The sequence below is a fragment of the Anneissia japonica genome, unplaced genomic scaffold (assembly GCF_011630105.1).
Source record: "Anneissia japonica isolate Jap-2015-1 unplaced genomic scaffold, ASM1163010v1 scaffold5330_len1712360_cov203, whole genome shotgun sequence".
Lineage (NCBI taxonomy): Eukaryota > Metazoa > Echinodermata > Crinoidea > Comatulida > Comatulidae > Anneissia > Anneissia japonica.
The window spans coordinates 547,817-565,249 of record NW_022711894.1 but is presented as its reverse complement, the minus strand read 5'-3'; the positions used below and the strand labels follow the sequence as shown (position 1 = coordinate 565,249).

The window sequence follows — 17,433 nt, the reverse complement described above, 5'->3', positions numbered from 1 at the left end:
ACTTTATAACTCTGTATAAGCACTACTCTCTAGTAATAACCTTTCTTGATAAGTGCCGCATTGAGCCTCCAAGCTCTGAAGTACTTCATTAGTCGTTTCTGGTATTAGGCACACAGCAGTCAGGGATTGCCATAGTTAATTACTCTTTTTAAAAAACAACTATAATTACATATCTTTGGTTCTGCTTACTTATTAAATTTATTGGCCTATTTGATTTTTAAATTTTTTCTTGACTGGGTCGTTTCCCGGTGTTGTCAAGTAATAAAGCGTCACTGTGATCCTGCGAATTATGTTTCTGTAGGTTCAGTCGGCTGGCCCTTAAAGTGCAAAAGAACGGCACACTGACTCTACCCTGATGGTACTTGGTCTCGTACCGACTTTGTTTGCTTGCTTGCTTCACTTCATTCGTCTTTTTTTTTTTGTCTTGGTGCATGAGGCAGCTGTATTATGTGCCTTTTTTTTGTCTTGGTGCATGAGGCAGCTGTATTATGTGCCTTATAAATCCATTGATTGATTGATTGATTGATTGAGGGATAATATATCACTGTCTATCAGCAGCAATCAGTCGAGGAGCCAGGATGAGCAGTTTGACAGGAAAGGCTGATTATTCCTGGCCTGTCAGATGGGGAATAATCTCTTCCTGCAACCTCCCCCCCCCCCCCAACACCACACCCCTCTGGTGAACTGTTGTTAATCCTTTTGCTTTGGGAGAAGTGGTTTAGCAAAAGTGGTAAAGGTTAGGTTTTCAATCCTTGTAGTGTATATCACGCTTGTATCTTTGAGCAAGGCACTTTCTGTGTTCTTGTCTCTCATGGTGGGGTTGCCTGCCTCTGCCTCCATATAACGGCGACACTTAATCATCTAGACCCAATGAACAGGAATAAAAAATACTTTGTAACATACATACATTACAAGGTTAAGGACTATATATCACAGATGAACACATTCATGAACAATACAGGAAATGTATTGAGTTGTACTCACTGTTGAAAACTGTTGTTCTTGTATTTCGTGGTTTGATTGCTAAGATAAATACATTTATTCATTAATTGCTTTGAATCCTTGTTATGTTTAATTCTCAACATATTTGTTATTTTTTCTTTTTGATGTGTAGATCCGTGTTTCGCTTCAATCTGGAGGAACTTGTGCCCGATCTTACAAACCCCAGCTGACTTCATCCTTCTATAACACTCTCATTGTTAAAGTCAAAATCCAAGGGGGTAATCATCTAATATTTTACATGAATAACACTGAATCGGTAAGTTTACCGTGATTAATAACAGTATCATTATGTTCTTATTTATGTTTTTAACAGAAACACCTTGCTTAATACAGTAGCTAAAGCTTTGTGCAGACTATAGGCTTTTCTTTGACGAAAGATTGATGTATGCCCATATTTAGTCATGATGTGCCTATATATGGTTATGATGTGATGTCATCATTACCATATTTAGGCATGTCACATGTTTTTGTCAAACAAAATTTGACAGGCTGGGCAGGACTTTAGACTGAAAGGCAGTAAATGATGAGGCTGGTGATTATGGCGATGCCGATGATGATGTTGATGACAGCTGTAGCGACAGCGGTGACGATTAGAATAGAAAGATGGTGATTATGATAGTGACAGTAATGATAATGATAACAATATAATTGTAAAGATGAATATGACTATTAATAATTCTCTCCTTCCATAGTCTGACTTTATGTCGTTGGAGGTGTTGGATAGGCAAGCAGCGCTTACGTTTGACTTGGGTTCAGGCAGCTACAGACTGACTCATCCCGCCGTGATAGAGGATAATATTTGGTACAAAATTGAGATGATACGGTAGGTTTATCGATGGTGATGATCATTTTTTAATCATATTACCAGAGAGCGGCACTTCCAGCGTATCCGAAACGGTCTGCTGATATTATTTTTGTCTTGATTCCACCTGTATGCATTGTGTGAATAAATATAAATCTGAATCTATTCAGTATTCCCCTGCCCCCTCCTCTTAAATATATGAAAAGTCTCAATACAAGGCTTAGGAAGTGGAGATGTTTTATAGTCATGAGAAAAAAATTCTGCACTCTCATAGAATTTGAACCCAGGAGCCTATGGTTAGAAGGCAAGCATTCAAATCACCATGCTACCACCATATAAGATTGACTTTCACCACGCTATTTTCTAATTCCTTTCTTGCAAGATCGAAAACAGATTGCTTATCAGTGATTGCTTTTTATTGAATCCTTGTTCTGCAAAAGTGACATGATTTGCTTTTTAACTCAGCATGTCGAAATTTCTGTTCATGGGAAACTTGTGGCTATTACGTGAATAGCTGGATGAACTGATTAATTGCCATTATTTTTTAGGAACACCACCACGAAAACAATAGATTTTGGGCATAAGCATCATGTCGTGGCCTGGGACAGACAGCTGATTGTTCTATTGTTTTCGTGGGGGTATTCCTACTGGAACCGTGGATATGGTGGTTTGTTCAGGTAATTAACTCACTCGTAGACTGCCAACATCAATGCTGATTTGTGTATTTCTACTACAAGCGAGAAGTTGCTGTTAATTTTTTTTTCATTTCTGCATGTACACTTTCAAGATTATCCCCTGTTTCAGTAGCGTGAAGCGAACGAGTGTGGTGCTCCCCCTTGTTGGGATACTGGTCCATTGCAGTTTACTCCCAGCAAGTTGCTGGTACCCATTAATACCCAAGCTGGGTATTGAAGCAATGTAGATAAAGTGCCTTGCTCAACGACACAAGTGAAATGCACAGCGAAGGATTGAAACCCCGACCTCAATGTTGGGAAAGTAAACCATCTCTATTGCGCCAACCTACCTTCACACTGTGCACTAACGTCAATTTTTTTTTTTTTTTGCATGGATTGTAGGTCTGGCCGACAGGCCTCGCTGAATGTCAATACTATAGCGACGAAAGACGAGCAACAAAACTTGCCAGAAAATGGCGCATCTCCAGAACCTGATACAATTCTTACATTCAACGAGAACAGTCACTTTTTTGTTTCCGGATTACCTGCTGGAGAATCAGTAAGTACATTAAATTAAACTTCATTATTAATATTAATTTATAGCAACTATTTTTTTTTTGCTTTGATGCAAGGAAAGTAAAAAACAATTGTCAACTGGAAACTGGTAGTTTTGTGACATTTAGTTTAGGTTAGATACCATGCGATAAGTGTAAAGTGTTAGGGAAAGTAATTGTAATGACAACAACAGCTCCCAGGGCTATCCATGATGAGAAAAAAACTGTGATTCGCAGTCCTAGGCCCAGTCGGAACGTCTTGAAATAACATTCAAATGTGACCAGCTATGTTTGAATGCGTTTCTGTTAACCTCTGTCAAGGGCTGCCCCCTTATCGCTAAGCTAATGGATATTCAATGAGAATATAATGAGGTGGATTAATTTTTCTTACACGTTTGGAATGACCTAATTTTCAAACATGTTTCTGTCGTTCGAAAATTTGTGGAGATGAAGCTCAACATGATTAATAAATAGCAAGAAAAGAGTACAATTTATACTCCTTCAAGCATTCTTTTTGTATTTTATGCTTTGAAATTCATGTAACCTTTCATGAACCTTGAGCTAGCCTAAATATCGTAGCGTGTCCCCCTCCGCAGTATGCGGATCAAGCAGACGACATGCAGAGGCCAAAGGCCTTACACTACAGAAGCGGTGTGGCACGGGAACATTTTTGTTTTTCCCAGCCATCGCTGTGCATTTCACTTGTTTTCTTGAGCGAGCCGCTTTATCTGCATTGCTTCTCTCCACCCAGGAGTATAAATGGGTACTTGGTGGGGGTGCCAGCTCCTGCAAGGATTACCAGCAGCAAGCATGTTGACCCAATGACCAGAAAAAGAATCGCGCTTTATAACCACAAGGAAAAGGCCCATTATAATCACCTGTTCCGGTACCAGTACACTTCTTGAAAATCTCAATATTTGGGGCCAGTACATTTGGAAAATTTTTCCCAAGTTCAATTTACAGGTTATTGGTATAGTTTAATAGCATTCCAACCAAATTTATTGAACATCAATGACCTTTTTTGCATGACCGTAGTTGTTGATTGTGTCAATTGAAATCTCAGTAAGCAATTTAAATTTTGAATGAATTTGTTTATATTTTTTAGCTTAAATTAATAAAAGGTACTGTAAGTAGATTGAATTTTTTTAACCACTTTCTTTTTTATTATTATCTAGGATTCGCAGCTGACAGCCACAACATTTACCGGCTGCTTAGATACTATTGTGTTCAACGAAAATGTTGTCGCTCTGCACAACTTCTTAACGTCCAGTGGTAATTGCAGTTTGTGTTCCCGAGCGTAAGTTTTATAATATTTTTGAACACATTGCAGATTTATTTCACACTCATCATTTGGATGTTTCCTCATCCTATATTTTCACGTTGATTGCACTGTTTTTTCACAACAACTGAACATCATGTTTTTTGGCGGTCATCTTCTTGTAAGCTGCATACTGTAAATGCTCAAATAAGTGCCGCTCTCGAATAAGTGCCGCCGCGCTTAATCAGGAGTATTATATTACCCTGTGTGTAATGAAACACTTTGAGAAACTGGGTTTTAAATACAATGTATACAGTGTTAAAATAAATAAATAACACAATGAAGACGCAAGCATTTCTTTATAAACGTTTATTTTTGACGTAGGAACGATGATAGGCTTACTGAACTAAGGGAATGGATTTGTGTGTTGGTTAACATAGAAACGGCATGGAAAGCGCCATGCCAATATTTTTTTTTTAAGCACCACTCTTTAATAAGATTTGCACTGAAGCCTCCAAAAATTGTATAAGCGCCGTGCATTTACGGTACCTCCATTAGGAGTAACGTCACAACCTGAGAGCATGTGCAGTGCAGGGACACACAAAATCCACCAGAGTGCAAAAAACACTAATAAATACTGTACAGTGCGGCTAAAGTTTGCTACTACATAAAAAGCACTTTTGGCCAGTCCTCCTCTGAAGCCTTCAAGAGGGGACCAAGGGTGCTGGCAGAGTTTTCCATATTCTGATATTCTGAGAAAAAATGCATGTTGGTACACTAGTGAATTTGCTGATGGTATGATAAATCTAAGGCTATGACCTCTAGTACAGGTGGGTAGTGGAGTAAGATAGGAATAGGTTGGAATATCAACTAGTGAGTTGAGTATCTTGTACATCATTATGAGTTTGCTGGTATTTCTGCGTTGGTGGAAAGTGGGCCAAAATCAGCTGTGTGATCATGCTTGTAACTGCCTGTCCAGTGATAATCACCAGTGAAAAGTCGGGCAGCTCATCTTTGGACAGCTTCTAGCTTACTGATATTGGCTTGTGTGTTGATGTGCCCTAGGGTCATATGCAAGAGTAGGTCTGTCGAGGTGGGTCAAGAGCCCTTAGCCTTTTTTTAATATCATTGCCGCATATTTCAAAATCTGCTCTTTTGCCAGCTGATGCCCTGTGATCAATGCTTTCTATTTTTAAGTGCAAGTTATAACAATGTTTTTATACAAGGAGCAATTTCAACTCTCATTAGCTAAACTCAATTAAAAAAAACCTTAATGGAAATTTATAGTATATAGTACATATATGTTGCTTCTTGATATCTGTTCCTGATAAGAATAAATTTATTTCTCCATTATGGTAATTCATTGCTTGCATTATAATATACAAATGTTAAAAAATTAAGAAATACAAGGCTGTGTAAAATATACATGAACCACTCAAAACAATTAAAGCAATACCTTGAATGCTTGAATAAGTGCCACTCTTGAATAAGCGCTGCTGCGCTTAATCAACAGTATGTGTAACGAAACACTTTGAGAAACAGGGTTTTAAATACAACATATACGGTGTTAAAATATATAAATAACACAATGAAGACACAAGCATTTCTTTATAAATGTTTATTTAATACGATGATGATTGTTTGATTTATTTTGTCAAACATTACAAACAGAAATAATAAGACTAAAAATCAGACAGGATTAACAAAAAGCAAACTAAATTGCTGTACAAAGTTTTTCCACTAACTTAAGGAAAAATACATGAAATAAATATATCTCTGTTCTCTGAAAGTAAAAACAAACAAAAACAGCCAATCCAAATAATGGAAAAAATTAAAAAATAAAATTTTAAAATTTTAAAAAATTTTTGAGAGACACCCTAACACTGTTGGAAAACAAGAAGGTAACATATTGGGTGCGATTTGTGATGAAGTTAAAGAACTAGGCAAATTAAATTAGCAGCAAATTCACGTACCCTGTAAATTTTAAACATTGAAATTGAATTAGATGTGAATCAAAAAAATGGTATTTGGAGTTACTAGCTTTGTATCTTACCACTAGGGAACTTGCGTATAATATGGCTAGGGTTGAATTAGCAACGATGTCAAAGAGTATAGAATTGAAAATCTGACTGTCCTGGTTATGCATGCAGACAATTAAATGAAAAACAAATTACTACCACAAGATAGGGGGCGCCCTATTAGAATTTGAATAGCGTTCAAAACACAAACATGTGTTCTATAAATGCGGCACACATTTGATACAAACATCTTTTACATTCTTTTAAAAAAAATGCCTTCCTATGCTGGGTGCTCGCTGTGTGCGACGGCAACGCGACAACAATTGCATGCGACGACACGGAACCAACGGATTGCTTATTTAATGAGGATCTGTTCAGACTGACAATCGACAGACAGCATTACATCATCTATCGCTAGCCAGAAGCAGAGGTGGATTTGTCATGCGACGGTCATAACCATCGTACAATGTAGTGAGTGCCTGGCTTAACTCGTGGAGAGAGAATTGCGTTTCAACGAAACCCTGAGAGCTCAACTTCTTGCAATTCTATAATAGATAATGGAAACATTATACCTACAATTGTCTGATATAAAGTTAGATAACAATTACAGAAAAACAAACTGATTTATTTCTTTTGTCCTTTTTTTTTTCTAGTCCGGAAGAAGAGGTTAGCAACGCAGATGAATACCGCTTTGAAGGGACTGGCTATGCTATACTCGAACAAAACGATATACCAATTGATACATTTAAAATGTCAATCAAGACATACACGGAGGATGCCCTCGTTTTCTATGCTGCATCAGAAGATCAGGTTAGATCTATTTTTTTAAAATTATTTTATTCCTTCAAACAATAGCTTGCCCCTCTCAACTTCCAAAAATTTAACCACCTGTTAAATTGTTCTCAAATTCTCATTGTTATGTTCTTCCTCAGCTTTACCATAGGTTAATACCGTACATTACTATGTACCATAACATTCCCACGTACATCACAACATATATCTGTAATTGTAAGTTGAATATTTGACAAAAATGTGTTTGAAATAATTATGAGAATTTACTTATTTTCTTTGCTTTTATTCCAGAACATGTTTATGTCATATGAAATGATTGGGGGAAGGCTTGTTTACAAGTTCAGTTTTGGCAGTGAGACATTCAACATCACATCCCATATGAAGTTGAACGATGGAGTGTGGCATCAGATTTATACCAAGCGATCAGGCAAACAAGGTGAGAGCCAGGAGACAGTAAGGAGCCTTCGATTTGACCCTAAAACGGGCTCACTCATGCGTGACCATCTTACCGTATTGTCTCTAATAAACGCCCCGGGGGCGTTGCATTTTTTCAAAGGGGGTAGGGGCGCGTGAATTGTAAAATCAAAAATTACCTAGGCCTAAACAAGCTGCTTTAAACGTTCAATAAGTTCTTTATTTGTAGAGGAACAAGTTAATGTGCAGGGTATCTCCAGGCCTCCTGATATTTTGCTGTTCCTTCATTTGTTGCTGGTTATTTGAACATCAATAATTGCTTGTGTTTCAAAAAGCAATGAAATATCTTCGAGTTCTCTTGGGGTAAATGTCCGACGATGCAGCGCAGTGCTTCTCCTTTCACAACAGCAATCGCGTGCTTGTCAAAAACATGTCGGCCTCATGAACTAGCACCGCACCACTGCACAGAGTCGTAGCTGCCACCGCACACAAAACACTGCCCTCAAACTGAAGAAACATTCTCACTACGGTATAGACTTCATTGACCAGACACCTTGAATCAAATCAGCGTCGAACACGCGACACATTAACAATACAAGATTACCTGTTGTTTGCTGTCAGTTTGCAGCTTACCCTGTTTTTACAAGGCTAACGAAATACCATGAGAGAAACACAAAATAGGCCTAGGCCTAGTGATTAGCTCAACCCGCCCTCGATAAATTAACGTTACGTTATCTCACTATATTAATTGGATTAATACATTATCAAGGATAAGTATTGAGTGTTTAACACTGGTGTCTTTGGATTCAATTATGGGTAAATGGATTAGTCACCTTTTTTATTTTAATTGTTCTTTACCGCCGAAAGTGCGGTATTCTAACGTTAGTTTACTGGTCGGCCTAAAGATCGTGAAGACAGTAAACATCAAACTTTAGGGTAAGCTTTTTTTAGTAGTATTTATTTCATTTCATATCAAAGAAAGCAGCAGCAGCACACAGTACGGTATTACTCCTTGTTTGTCAACCTTTTTATGGACTGGATACCCATGTTAATTGATTGGGCACTCATTGCAAAATGAAAAAAAAAAACTCAGAGGGGGTGTTTATTAGAAGAGTGGCGTTTATTAGAGACAATACGGTATGTTCTCTGCATGATTTGGTCAAATTGCGTCCTTGAATCCACTTTAGTTCAATAGTACTTAACGTTCTCAATCCACAGATGAAATATTAGTGATGTCATTATGTTCTTGATTCTACCACGTAAGCATTCGAAAGCTCCATGTGAACATAATATTACAATAGAAGTATTCATAGGGAAAAGCATTTAAAATAAATCTTCAGTTGCATTACCGTTTTTTTGGTAAAACGCAGGGTGTACAGTACGTCCATAATTAGTTCAATGCAAACAGCCCAGGATACTTTCCTCTAAGGAAAACTTACTCAGACAAGTGGCAAGTTTAACAGAGTGTATTGTGCCCAGTACAACTGACCAGATTAGTTTTACCGAGCTGAAAAGTCCAATGTCTCATTTAAACTTCAGAAGTCAACTGAATGTTACAGATTAGCGCCCTTAATATTTGATTTGGTTAGTTTTACCACTTCTCGCAGTAAAACTAACAATCCAAGTGTGGACAGCAGTAAAATTTCTAATGTTGCCCACATTCTCGGTAAATTCTTCTCTTTTTTAAGTGCAGTGCGATTGCTTTTTTAGATGTAGTGTTTTTCATAACTATTTTGTATTGTAATGACAAAATTAATTAAATGAAACAATGTTTACATATATTTTAATAGTATATCAACATTAATTTAAACTTAATGCACCATGATTGTGAAAATCTTGAAAATATGTAGTTGTTTACAATTATTTGCATCCACAGCCGTGATGAAGATTGACAGTGAACCGTGGATTGTCATCACATTTGAATCTACCAACAAAGACCTTACAATTGACGGAAAACTTTACTTTGGTGGCTTAGATATGATGTATCAGTTAAGGTATAAGTAGAAAAATACATTGACAAATGATAACCATTTTTATATGTAAGGACTGTATAAATTTACTGTAGTCACATTTCTTGTCACTGAACTAGCAGTTTGAATGATGTGTCAGAAAACAGAATAGGAATGATGATTTTACCCAACCTGGTGTGTTATATTAAGCGGGGCACCCCCTACCCCCTTCCCCCCACATTGAAAATGTCAGAAGAATTCGTGCACAAAATTTAAAAATCACCTCAAATCATCTTATTTTTTCTTATTTTGTGATCTAGCGCGCCCCCCTCCCCTCATTTATCCAGCCCCTCCTCCCACTCCACATTAGTGCCTTTCCAATCGCTCCCCCATTTCAAGGTGCCTAGATATGCCACTGTCCAAGTACGTCCCCAAATATTGCTGGAGTTTTGATGAGTAATTCAAAGAATAATGACGCATTGATATTGAACAAAAGAATGTTTGAACTTGTCTTAGAGTTGATGTGACTCGTACACCGTTTCGTGGATGCATAAGACAAGTGGACTTCAGTGGTGAGCTTGTGTCGTTCAAGACCAGCAAAGACTTTTCGGGTGTTACCTTTGGATGTGTTACACGGGTGAGTGGCAGTAAGATAGTTTTAGCCATATCAAATCATCATCAGCATAAGCACAACCACCATCATCATGTTTATCGTCAACACCACCACCAACAACACTACCTTTATCATCATCATAGCCACCATTATCAACATCATCATCTTTTTCAATTTTAATCAGGTTATTCCATTTAAAAGTATTAAAAATAAACTGAATAATAAAAATATTAAAACTACTTCTGAGATTTTTTGGAATTCAAAATATAATATCAATCGAACGAACGAATATATAAACTACATTATTATCATCACTTAGTGAATGATTTTTTAATTAGTTTAACAACTTTAAATCCCAATTTAACTACCCTTTCTTAGTCTGTCTAGATTGCCTTTCCCACACATGCAAACGAAATAGACTAGACCTATTTTAAAGTCAGCCTAATGGCTGCTGTTCATATTCGTACTCGAAAGTAATTACTAGTCTTGAAGTCCAGACACTTCATGTCGTCCAACTACACCTATCAACTAATGGCTGTGCGCCCAAAATCTTGTTATATGTCTGGTATTTATAGACTAGACCAGTGCGAATTTATATTATAAACAAACCACGTGCAGCAGGCCCAGGCTGGTGATATCGTGGGAAAATATGTAGGTCTAATGTAAAAATGAAGTGAATTCGTCATTAAAATGTGAATGGCCATATCAGCTTTTTTAAGGAAGCTATACCGACCAATTACAACTGTAATCGATAGCAGTTCCACAACTACAATTTAAAAATAAATAACTTAGAGGGTGCTATTTTGTGGTTTTTACATAGTGGGTGCTATATATAATTTTTTTTTGTCTATAAAAGTGATATGATGATGAATGAACATCATTATCCTGATCCATCCACATCAACAGTATCACAATCATTACCATCATCATTGAAAATAATTTTGATCTATATTTCTATCCGTTCGTTGATCTTTCTTGTCTTCTAAAATTGTCCACACGTAGCCCTCCAGAGTGGTCAGTTTCCAAGGGGAAGGTTACCTTGAATTGGAAGGGATTAATCTGCCATCAAATGCAGATATTACACTCACGTTTTCTACTCACCAAGAGGACGGACTCTTCCTTCATGCTGTCAACAAACAAAACCGCAGGAAAAGGAATAATGTGGACAACACAGAGGTAATAGATCAAGCAAAATTAGAAGTAGGTGCTGCTCATACCCTTCGTTTTGTGGTGCAGTCAATGGTGTGATAGATTTTAATTATATTACAAATGCATACAGCCTTTCTTTTGTTCACAGGCGGTAGACTAGAGAATATAATTTTCTACAGAAATAATGAACTTGTCTGACAAAATGACATTCACTATAAATGGGTAATTGTCATACTTATAAAATTCACTTTAGCCAGCTAAAAATTTAATGACTGGAGTGTTCTATTCGACAGTATAATAGATACTCCAAGTATCGAAGTGCACGCCATCGTGTTGGAATTCAATATTTCAACATTAATTTATATGTCATCGTCATTATTCCTGATGATGACGTAATTAATGTTGAAATATTGAATCCCAACACAATGGCGTGCATTTTGATACTTGGAGAATGTATTATACTATCTTATCTGAGATAAATCAGTGGACCTTTCTATTCTTTCCCTTATTTTCATTGTCAAAATATTTTTTCTTGTTAGAGTGGTTATTCCATCTACTTGAGTGGCGGCCATGTTGAGGTAGTTGTAAATGCGGGTCTTGGTGAACGCATTGTAAAAACAAAGAAAAGCAATGGAATGTATAATGATGGACAGCCACACGTAGTGACAGTTGAAAAGAGAGGAAAAAAGTGAGTTTTTAATAGCTGGATATACCCTACTTTGAGTGTTGAATCCATTCCGCACTCTGATTTTCGGTGGCCATCCCAGTATACCTATTGCTAAGAGATCAGCTTGAAGGGATTATTCTATTGAACTTAAAACAAGCAATAGCGGCTCCCTGATGGGGTTCCAATAAATCCGGTGAGGGGAGTCCAATCCAAGGGGCTGTTTAGAGCCTTGGTCAGGGTTTTGGAATGAATGAGGATATGGGGTTCTTGGGAAGAAATTTTATTGTGTAGGATGGGCCAAAATTTTGCCTTCAAACCACAGTATTATAAACATAAGATTCTTGTGAAAGTAAACCAATAATATACATAACTGTTTGTAAAGTTTGATCCGTTATCAAGAAGGATCTTCATCAGAAAATGACTGGTTAGATAGTTGTTGACATTTCCTGATGCTGTGGGCTGCCCTTTACCAGTAGTTTTAGGACTGATAAGCTAGTTGTAAGTTTGTATGTGGCGTCTTCTCTGTTCAATGTTTTGTATCCAATAGCCTCTCAAATTTGTCGTAAACGATTGGTAATCACAGTAAACTTTGTACAGTACAATATTGGCAAATTATCACTTTTGGTCTGATGACTTCTTCAGAAGTTCTATGCTTGTCCGATGGGAGAGGTGCCACCATGGAGGAAAAGCTTAATTTAGTTAGGATTGTGTGATAGAGGTGGATTCAGTCAAAACATTAAATTCATTAATTAATTTATCATCCATTTTAGAATCAAGTTGTATGTCGACGACATTGCTGTGCCCAAAAGTCGTAAGCTACCAGGTAGCGAGGAGAAGGTTGCTGTTACATCTATATTCATTGGCGGTGCACCCCCTGAATATTCCACCCCGGTCCCTCCCCTCTCGGGCTGCATTCAAGATGTCATTATTAGAGAAAGGTATGTCAACAATATCATTGTATATATTCCGGCATGGCTATGGCTGGACTTCCATTAGTTTCATTTGGTGCCGTGTGTTTTATAGGCTCAATATTAAAGCCCTGCTGAGACTAGGGTCTATGAAACTGAAGGACTTGGAACAGCTTTCTTTCTTTGTTTGTTGTCTTCTTTCTTTCTGCATTGTCCAAACATATGATAATTTAAGCAGACCTGAGAGAAGGTCAGCATTGCAGGGATCAGTTTATGTGTTTGATGCAGCTCATTAAGCATCCTATTATCTTTATTACATGCAACCTTGGCCATCTGCAATTGAGCCAAAAAAAAGAATTATAATCTACTTGACCTTCGGAAGGTTCATTAAGTTTTCATGATTGCCTGATTAAAAAAATAATAAATTTTTGGATGCTATTCTGAAGTCTGTACATAATTAAAACACACCTAATAATATAATAAATGATGATTATTTTTTAGATAGAATGATATCTTATTTAAAATAATTTTTTGTTTGCAGACCCATTGACTTTGCTAACTATACTAGCTTTTCCAATGCAGCCATTGATGTATGTTCAGTACCAAAGCCAACTGTGTCGGCAGAAGCCTTAACTGCTGCTGTAACCGCGACAATGTCCATTGACCTAGCAGGTAGATTTTGAATAGTTTATTTTCTACGCAGAGTGGATCACAAAAATTATATATAGAATTATTAGTGAAGTTACATAAGGCCATGTAAAAAAAAACAATTGGTTAGCATCCCCTCCCTACCATCAGAGAGGCCACCGACCCATGTTTTAAAAAAAAATTTTTTTTTACAGAAAACTCACAAACTTCATTTAATATAGGTTTGTTTACTACCAGACCGCACACCCAGATCACTTGATCGTGATTATTTTGATCAATTGTGCGTGATTATATAGAAATAATTGCATTATGACAATATTCATAGGTAAAGTTCCTGTTTGCTATAGATGAATTACTTTCTTGTATACAATTTTGGTCTCTATTGTCTTATTCTTTGTTTTGCTGTTTTTCCTTGCGACACTCTTTTTTCATGTTCAACAAGAAAAAAAAAACCTCCCTACCATGAAAATTGATAAAATAAGGATGATAATTAATTTTCAAATTTTACATGGCCTAATATTTTTTGTCTGGTATGTGACAACAGAAAATGTAATTTTTTTTCTTTGATCTTTTAGCATTCAGTGAAATAATCAACAAGATTAAAGTAACATAAAATAAAATAATACTTGTTAAATAATAAAGAAAACAAAGTTTCCATTCAATTTTCATTTATTCAACAGCTCAAAATTGTGATTGAATTTAAAATTAAATTGAATTTTTTACAAACTCAGAATATTGTAGAATGCAATAGTGTGGATTGAAAACATATATCTACAAATGATCGAGGCCAAACATATAAAGCAAAATAGTACATTTGAAGATGGTATAGGGTATATGGGTACGATGTTAAACTGCTTTCGGTCAAGCCATCAGCGACTAATGTGACAACCCCATTTTGTGTCTTTCTGAAAATGCTGCAGTACAGTGTCTGGTTTCTAACTGCATGTTTAAAGCCAGGCTCTTTTATTCCAAGATCCAAGAAAGTGTGTTTGGCGAAAAACTCATGAACGGTTAATGAGATACAGATTTTTTAATGTTTTAAAACTGGGGGAAAAAAGTTGGAAAAAAGTTATTTACAACTCCCTTATCCGCCAGTTTTTAATTTTGAAACATCTGTATCTCATTAGCGTTCCCAAGTCTTTTTCGCACAACCTCTTTGTGTATTAGAAGAATCAGTTATACAACATACCAATGAAAATATTTTTCTCCGGAGCCTAGATTTAATACAACAAAACCCTAAAATACTATATATTTACCATATTCATTTTTCCAGCATCAATTTGTGAGGGTAACCCATTGAGCTTTGGAGAGCTGATCATGTCTTGGCTTTCGGTGTAATTACAACTACAAATATATAGTAATTTTAACTTAACGAGTTTCGGATACGCTAATTGTTAGTGAGCGCTATCGGTTAGCAAGCTGAGAATGTTTCTGTCCTTAACCAATTACACTCACGCATTTCCAATTTCCTATTGGCCAGTAATTCGATCATCATCTTCTTGGTATCTGGATCGGGATTTTCTCGTAAGAACGCACGGCAGCTAACGGTTAGCATAATTCGCATCCTGCTAACCGTTAGGTGCCGTGTGTGAACATAGCCATTGTGACCTTAGACACAAGAGATAGTTTCCAAATTGACGTTTTGTGTTTTCTCGGCCCTCTTAGCTATTGTGACATCTCAGAACCAACAACCACTAATTGGACAGGAATCAACATTTACACCGCCCCAGTGTTACTATGGTTCATTAGAGACACTTGGAGGCGCTCGTCAGTTTGGTCTTACAAAGAACAGCCGTCTTGAATATAATACAAGTTCACTACTACGTAAAATGCAGAAATTGTAAGTAAAATTCTTTCCCTGAACTTAGAGTTTATATCAAAGTGGATAAATACAGACATGAAGAAAGAATAATGTTTAATTTCAATTTATATTTTGCATAATATTCCAATTGAAAACATTTTTAATGTCTTGCTTTGTGTGTTTTTTATCAAGTGGTGAAATAAATGAAATGAAATGACCATTATAAATAAACATAATAATAAATGTTCATATACCATATCCATGAAATGAAGGACCCCTCTTCGTGTAAATGCCAGCTATCACAAAACGCTGTAGTGATTTAATTGAGTAAATCGAAATGAGTTTTGGGAAAGTTATGTTTCTGTTAATATATAAGTGCAAGTAGACTACTTGACTAAACTGCAATTTAATAATTTATTATATAGAGAAAAACAATTTAAGGACTCTTGTAGTATGGTCAACAGGGAGTATGTTGCTACAGTAAGATGAGGCACTTTGCTACAACTAATTAAGTATAGTCAGTTCACTGGGTTATTGTTTTCAACAAAAGGCAACGGAATGGGCTCACTATATAACCCATTTATTACATCTGGACGATTCTGTTAAAACAGTGATTTCTAATGATTATAATCTAATATTTTACTCATGATACAAACCTCACAGAGGCTGAATTTTTAAATTGAATTTGTTTATGTCCTGCTTTCGTTATGTAATAACATCGATAGATGACGGTAGGTTTAGTGCGTGCCTGTCGCAATGTGTCCCTGGCTTAACCAATTGACATCCCTGAAGTTAAGAATGTTTTATAGATCTTAGACTGAGAAGATATGGTTTAAAGTAACCAACTTAATATATATATGTCTTGACAACCATCAACATTAAGCAAATTGTTCTCCTTATTCCTCCAGCAAGAGAAACCATATGTGACTGATAGTATTGATTTTTAGTTAATATTACAGCATTAAGCTGCATTTATAAATGAATGTTGTTAAATTAATTAATAGTACCGACCAAGCCGACCAATTACCGTGACAGTTAACGAGCTGGTGTATTGAATGTGTTAAAGATAAGTGCCGCCGATGACCATTCTTTTGTGAGCCGCAATTCTTTGAACTATTCGTATTTTGAAGGTTGTAGCATTTCATGCACTGCCATTAAAAACAGTGTTGTTATATACAGAGGATATAACATCTGATACTGACCAACAGAAGTAGGACTTTGCAGAGTGGAAACATAATATATGATTTTTCAGTATTACTCTAATAAATAATTGATTTTCTTGTTTAAATGTGTTCTAGGTGTAAAGTCCAAATGAGAAAAAACTCAGAATAATTTAGTTTTCAGATTTTTTTCATTGAAAAATCTTACCAGTCAATTTTAGAGTACACTTTTAGTTTTCTACTGTACTGTACTAATTTGTTTAAGTCTTTTTTTTTTTTCTACTGACTATATTTTGTCAAATATATTTTGATTTGCAATATGGAACCAGTTATAATTACTGTACTTTAGAATATACAAAAATAGTTTGATATTGACTTAAGTGAAGTATCTATCATATCTGAACAAAAAAAAAGATTGAAATATACATAATAATATTGACAGTTTTAAAGCCAGGCTCTGAAGGAAAAAAATGTTGATATGTTGTTCAACTAATTTTTCTAAGACACAAAAAGGGTGTTTGACTAAAAAATTGGGAACTATTAATGAGATTTTTGAACATTAAAAAATTGGGGGGGGGGGGTGGTTATGCCCCTTTTTCCCCCAAGTTTTTAAATATTAAAAAATGTGTATCTCATTAACCCCTGTCTCTTATACACATCTAGATGTGTATAAGAGACAGGTATATATGTATGTGACATGTATGTTTCGCTGTTTTTTGTAAACAGGCAAAGTGACTTTCCAGATATCTATTCGTTATGAACGTCTGTACCCAAAACTGGATATGACGTGTCCTATTTAATAATTCTCTATTTTGACATATTAATAATAATAATAATATGTCCTTCTTATATAGCGCTTCATGCCTTTAAAAAGCCTGTAAGCGCTTCACATTACTATCCCGGTCATTGGATCAAACACATATGGAACGCATTGAACACCAAATTAAATTATTAAATTAAATTATATTATTATTCCATAATATTGCAGCTAGTAATCAGCGCAGTTGTGTTGGAACCTACCAGG

At 36.0% G+C, this 17,433-nt stretch overlaps 1 protein-coding gene across 1 annotated transcript in view; it reads left to right on the top strand.

The window, feature by feature from the left end:
- Positions 1-17,433, top strand: part of LOC117107622 (laminin subunit alpha-2-like) — a 137,024-nt gene that overhangs the window by 103,432 nt on the left and 16,159 nt on the right. The window contains exons 44-56 of the mRNA XM_033249331.1: positions 1,115-1,258; positions 1,695-1,825; positions 2,881-3,037; positions 4,208-4,329; positions 6,962-7,118; positions 7,392-7,536; positions 9,391-9,508; positions 9,980-10,100; positions 11,079-11,252; positions 11,765-11,913; positions 12,663-12,830; positions 13,342-13,472; positions 15,114-15,288. Coding sequence (XP_033105222.1) covers positions 1,115-1,258; positions 1,695-1,825; positions 2,881-3,037; positions 4,208-4,329; positions 6,962-7,118; positions 7,392-7,536; positions 9,391-9,508; positions 9,980-10,100; positions 11,079-11,252; positions 11,765-11,913; positions 12,663-12,830; positions 13,342-13,472; positions 15,114-15,288 — 1,892 coding nt within the window. The remainder of the gene's footprint in view (positions 1-1,114; positions 1,259-1,694; positions 1,826-2,880; positions 3,038-4,207; positions 4,330-6,961; positions 7,119-7,391; positions 7,537-9,390; positions 9,509-9,979; positions 10,101-11,078; positions 11,253-11,764; positions 11,914-12,662; positions 12,831-13,341; positions 13,473-15,113; positions 15,289-17,433) is intronic.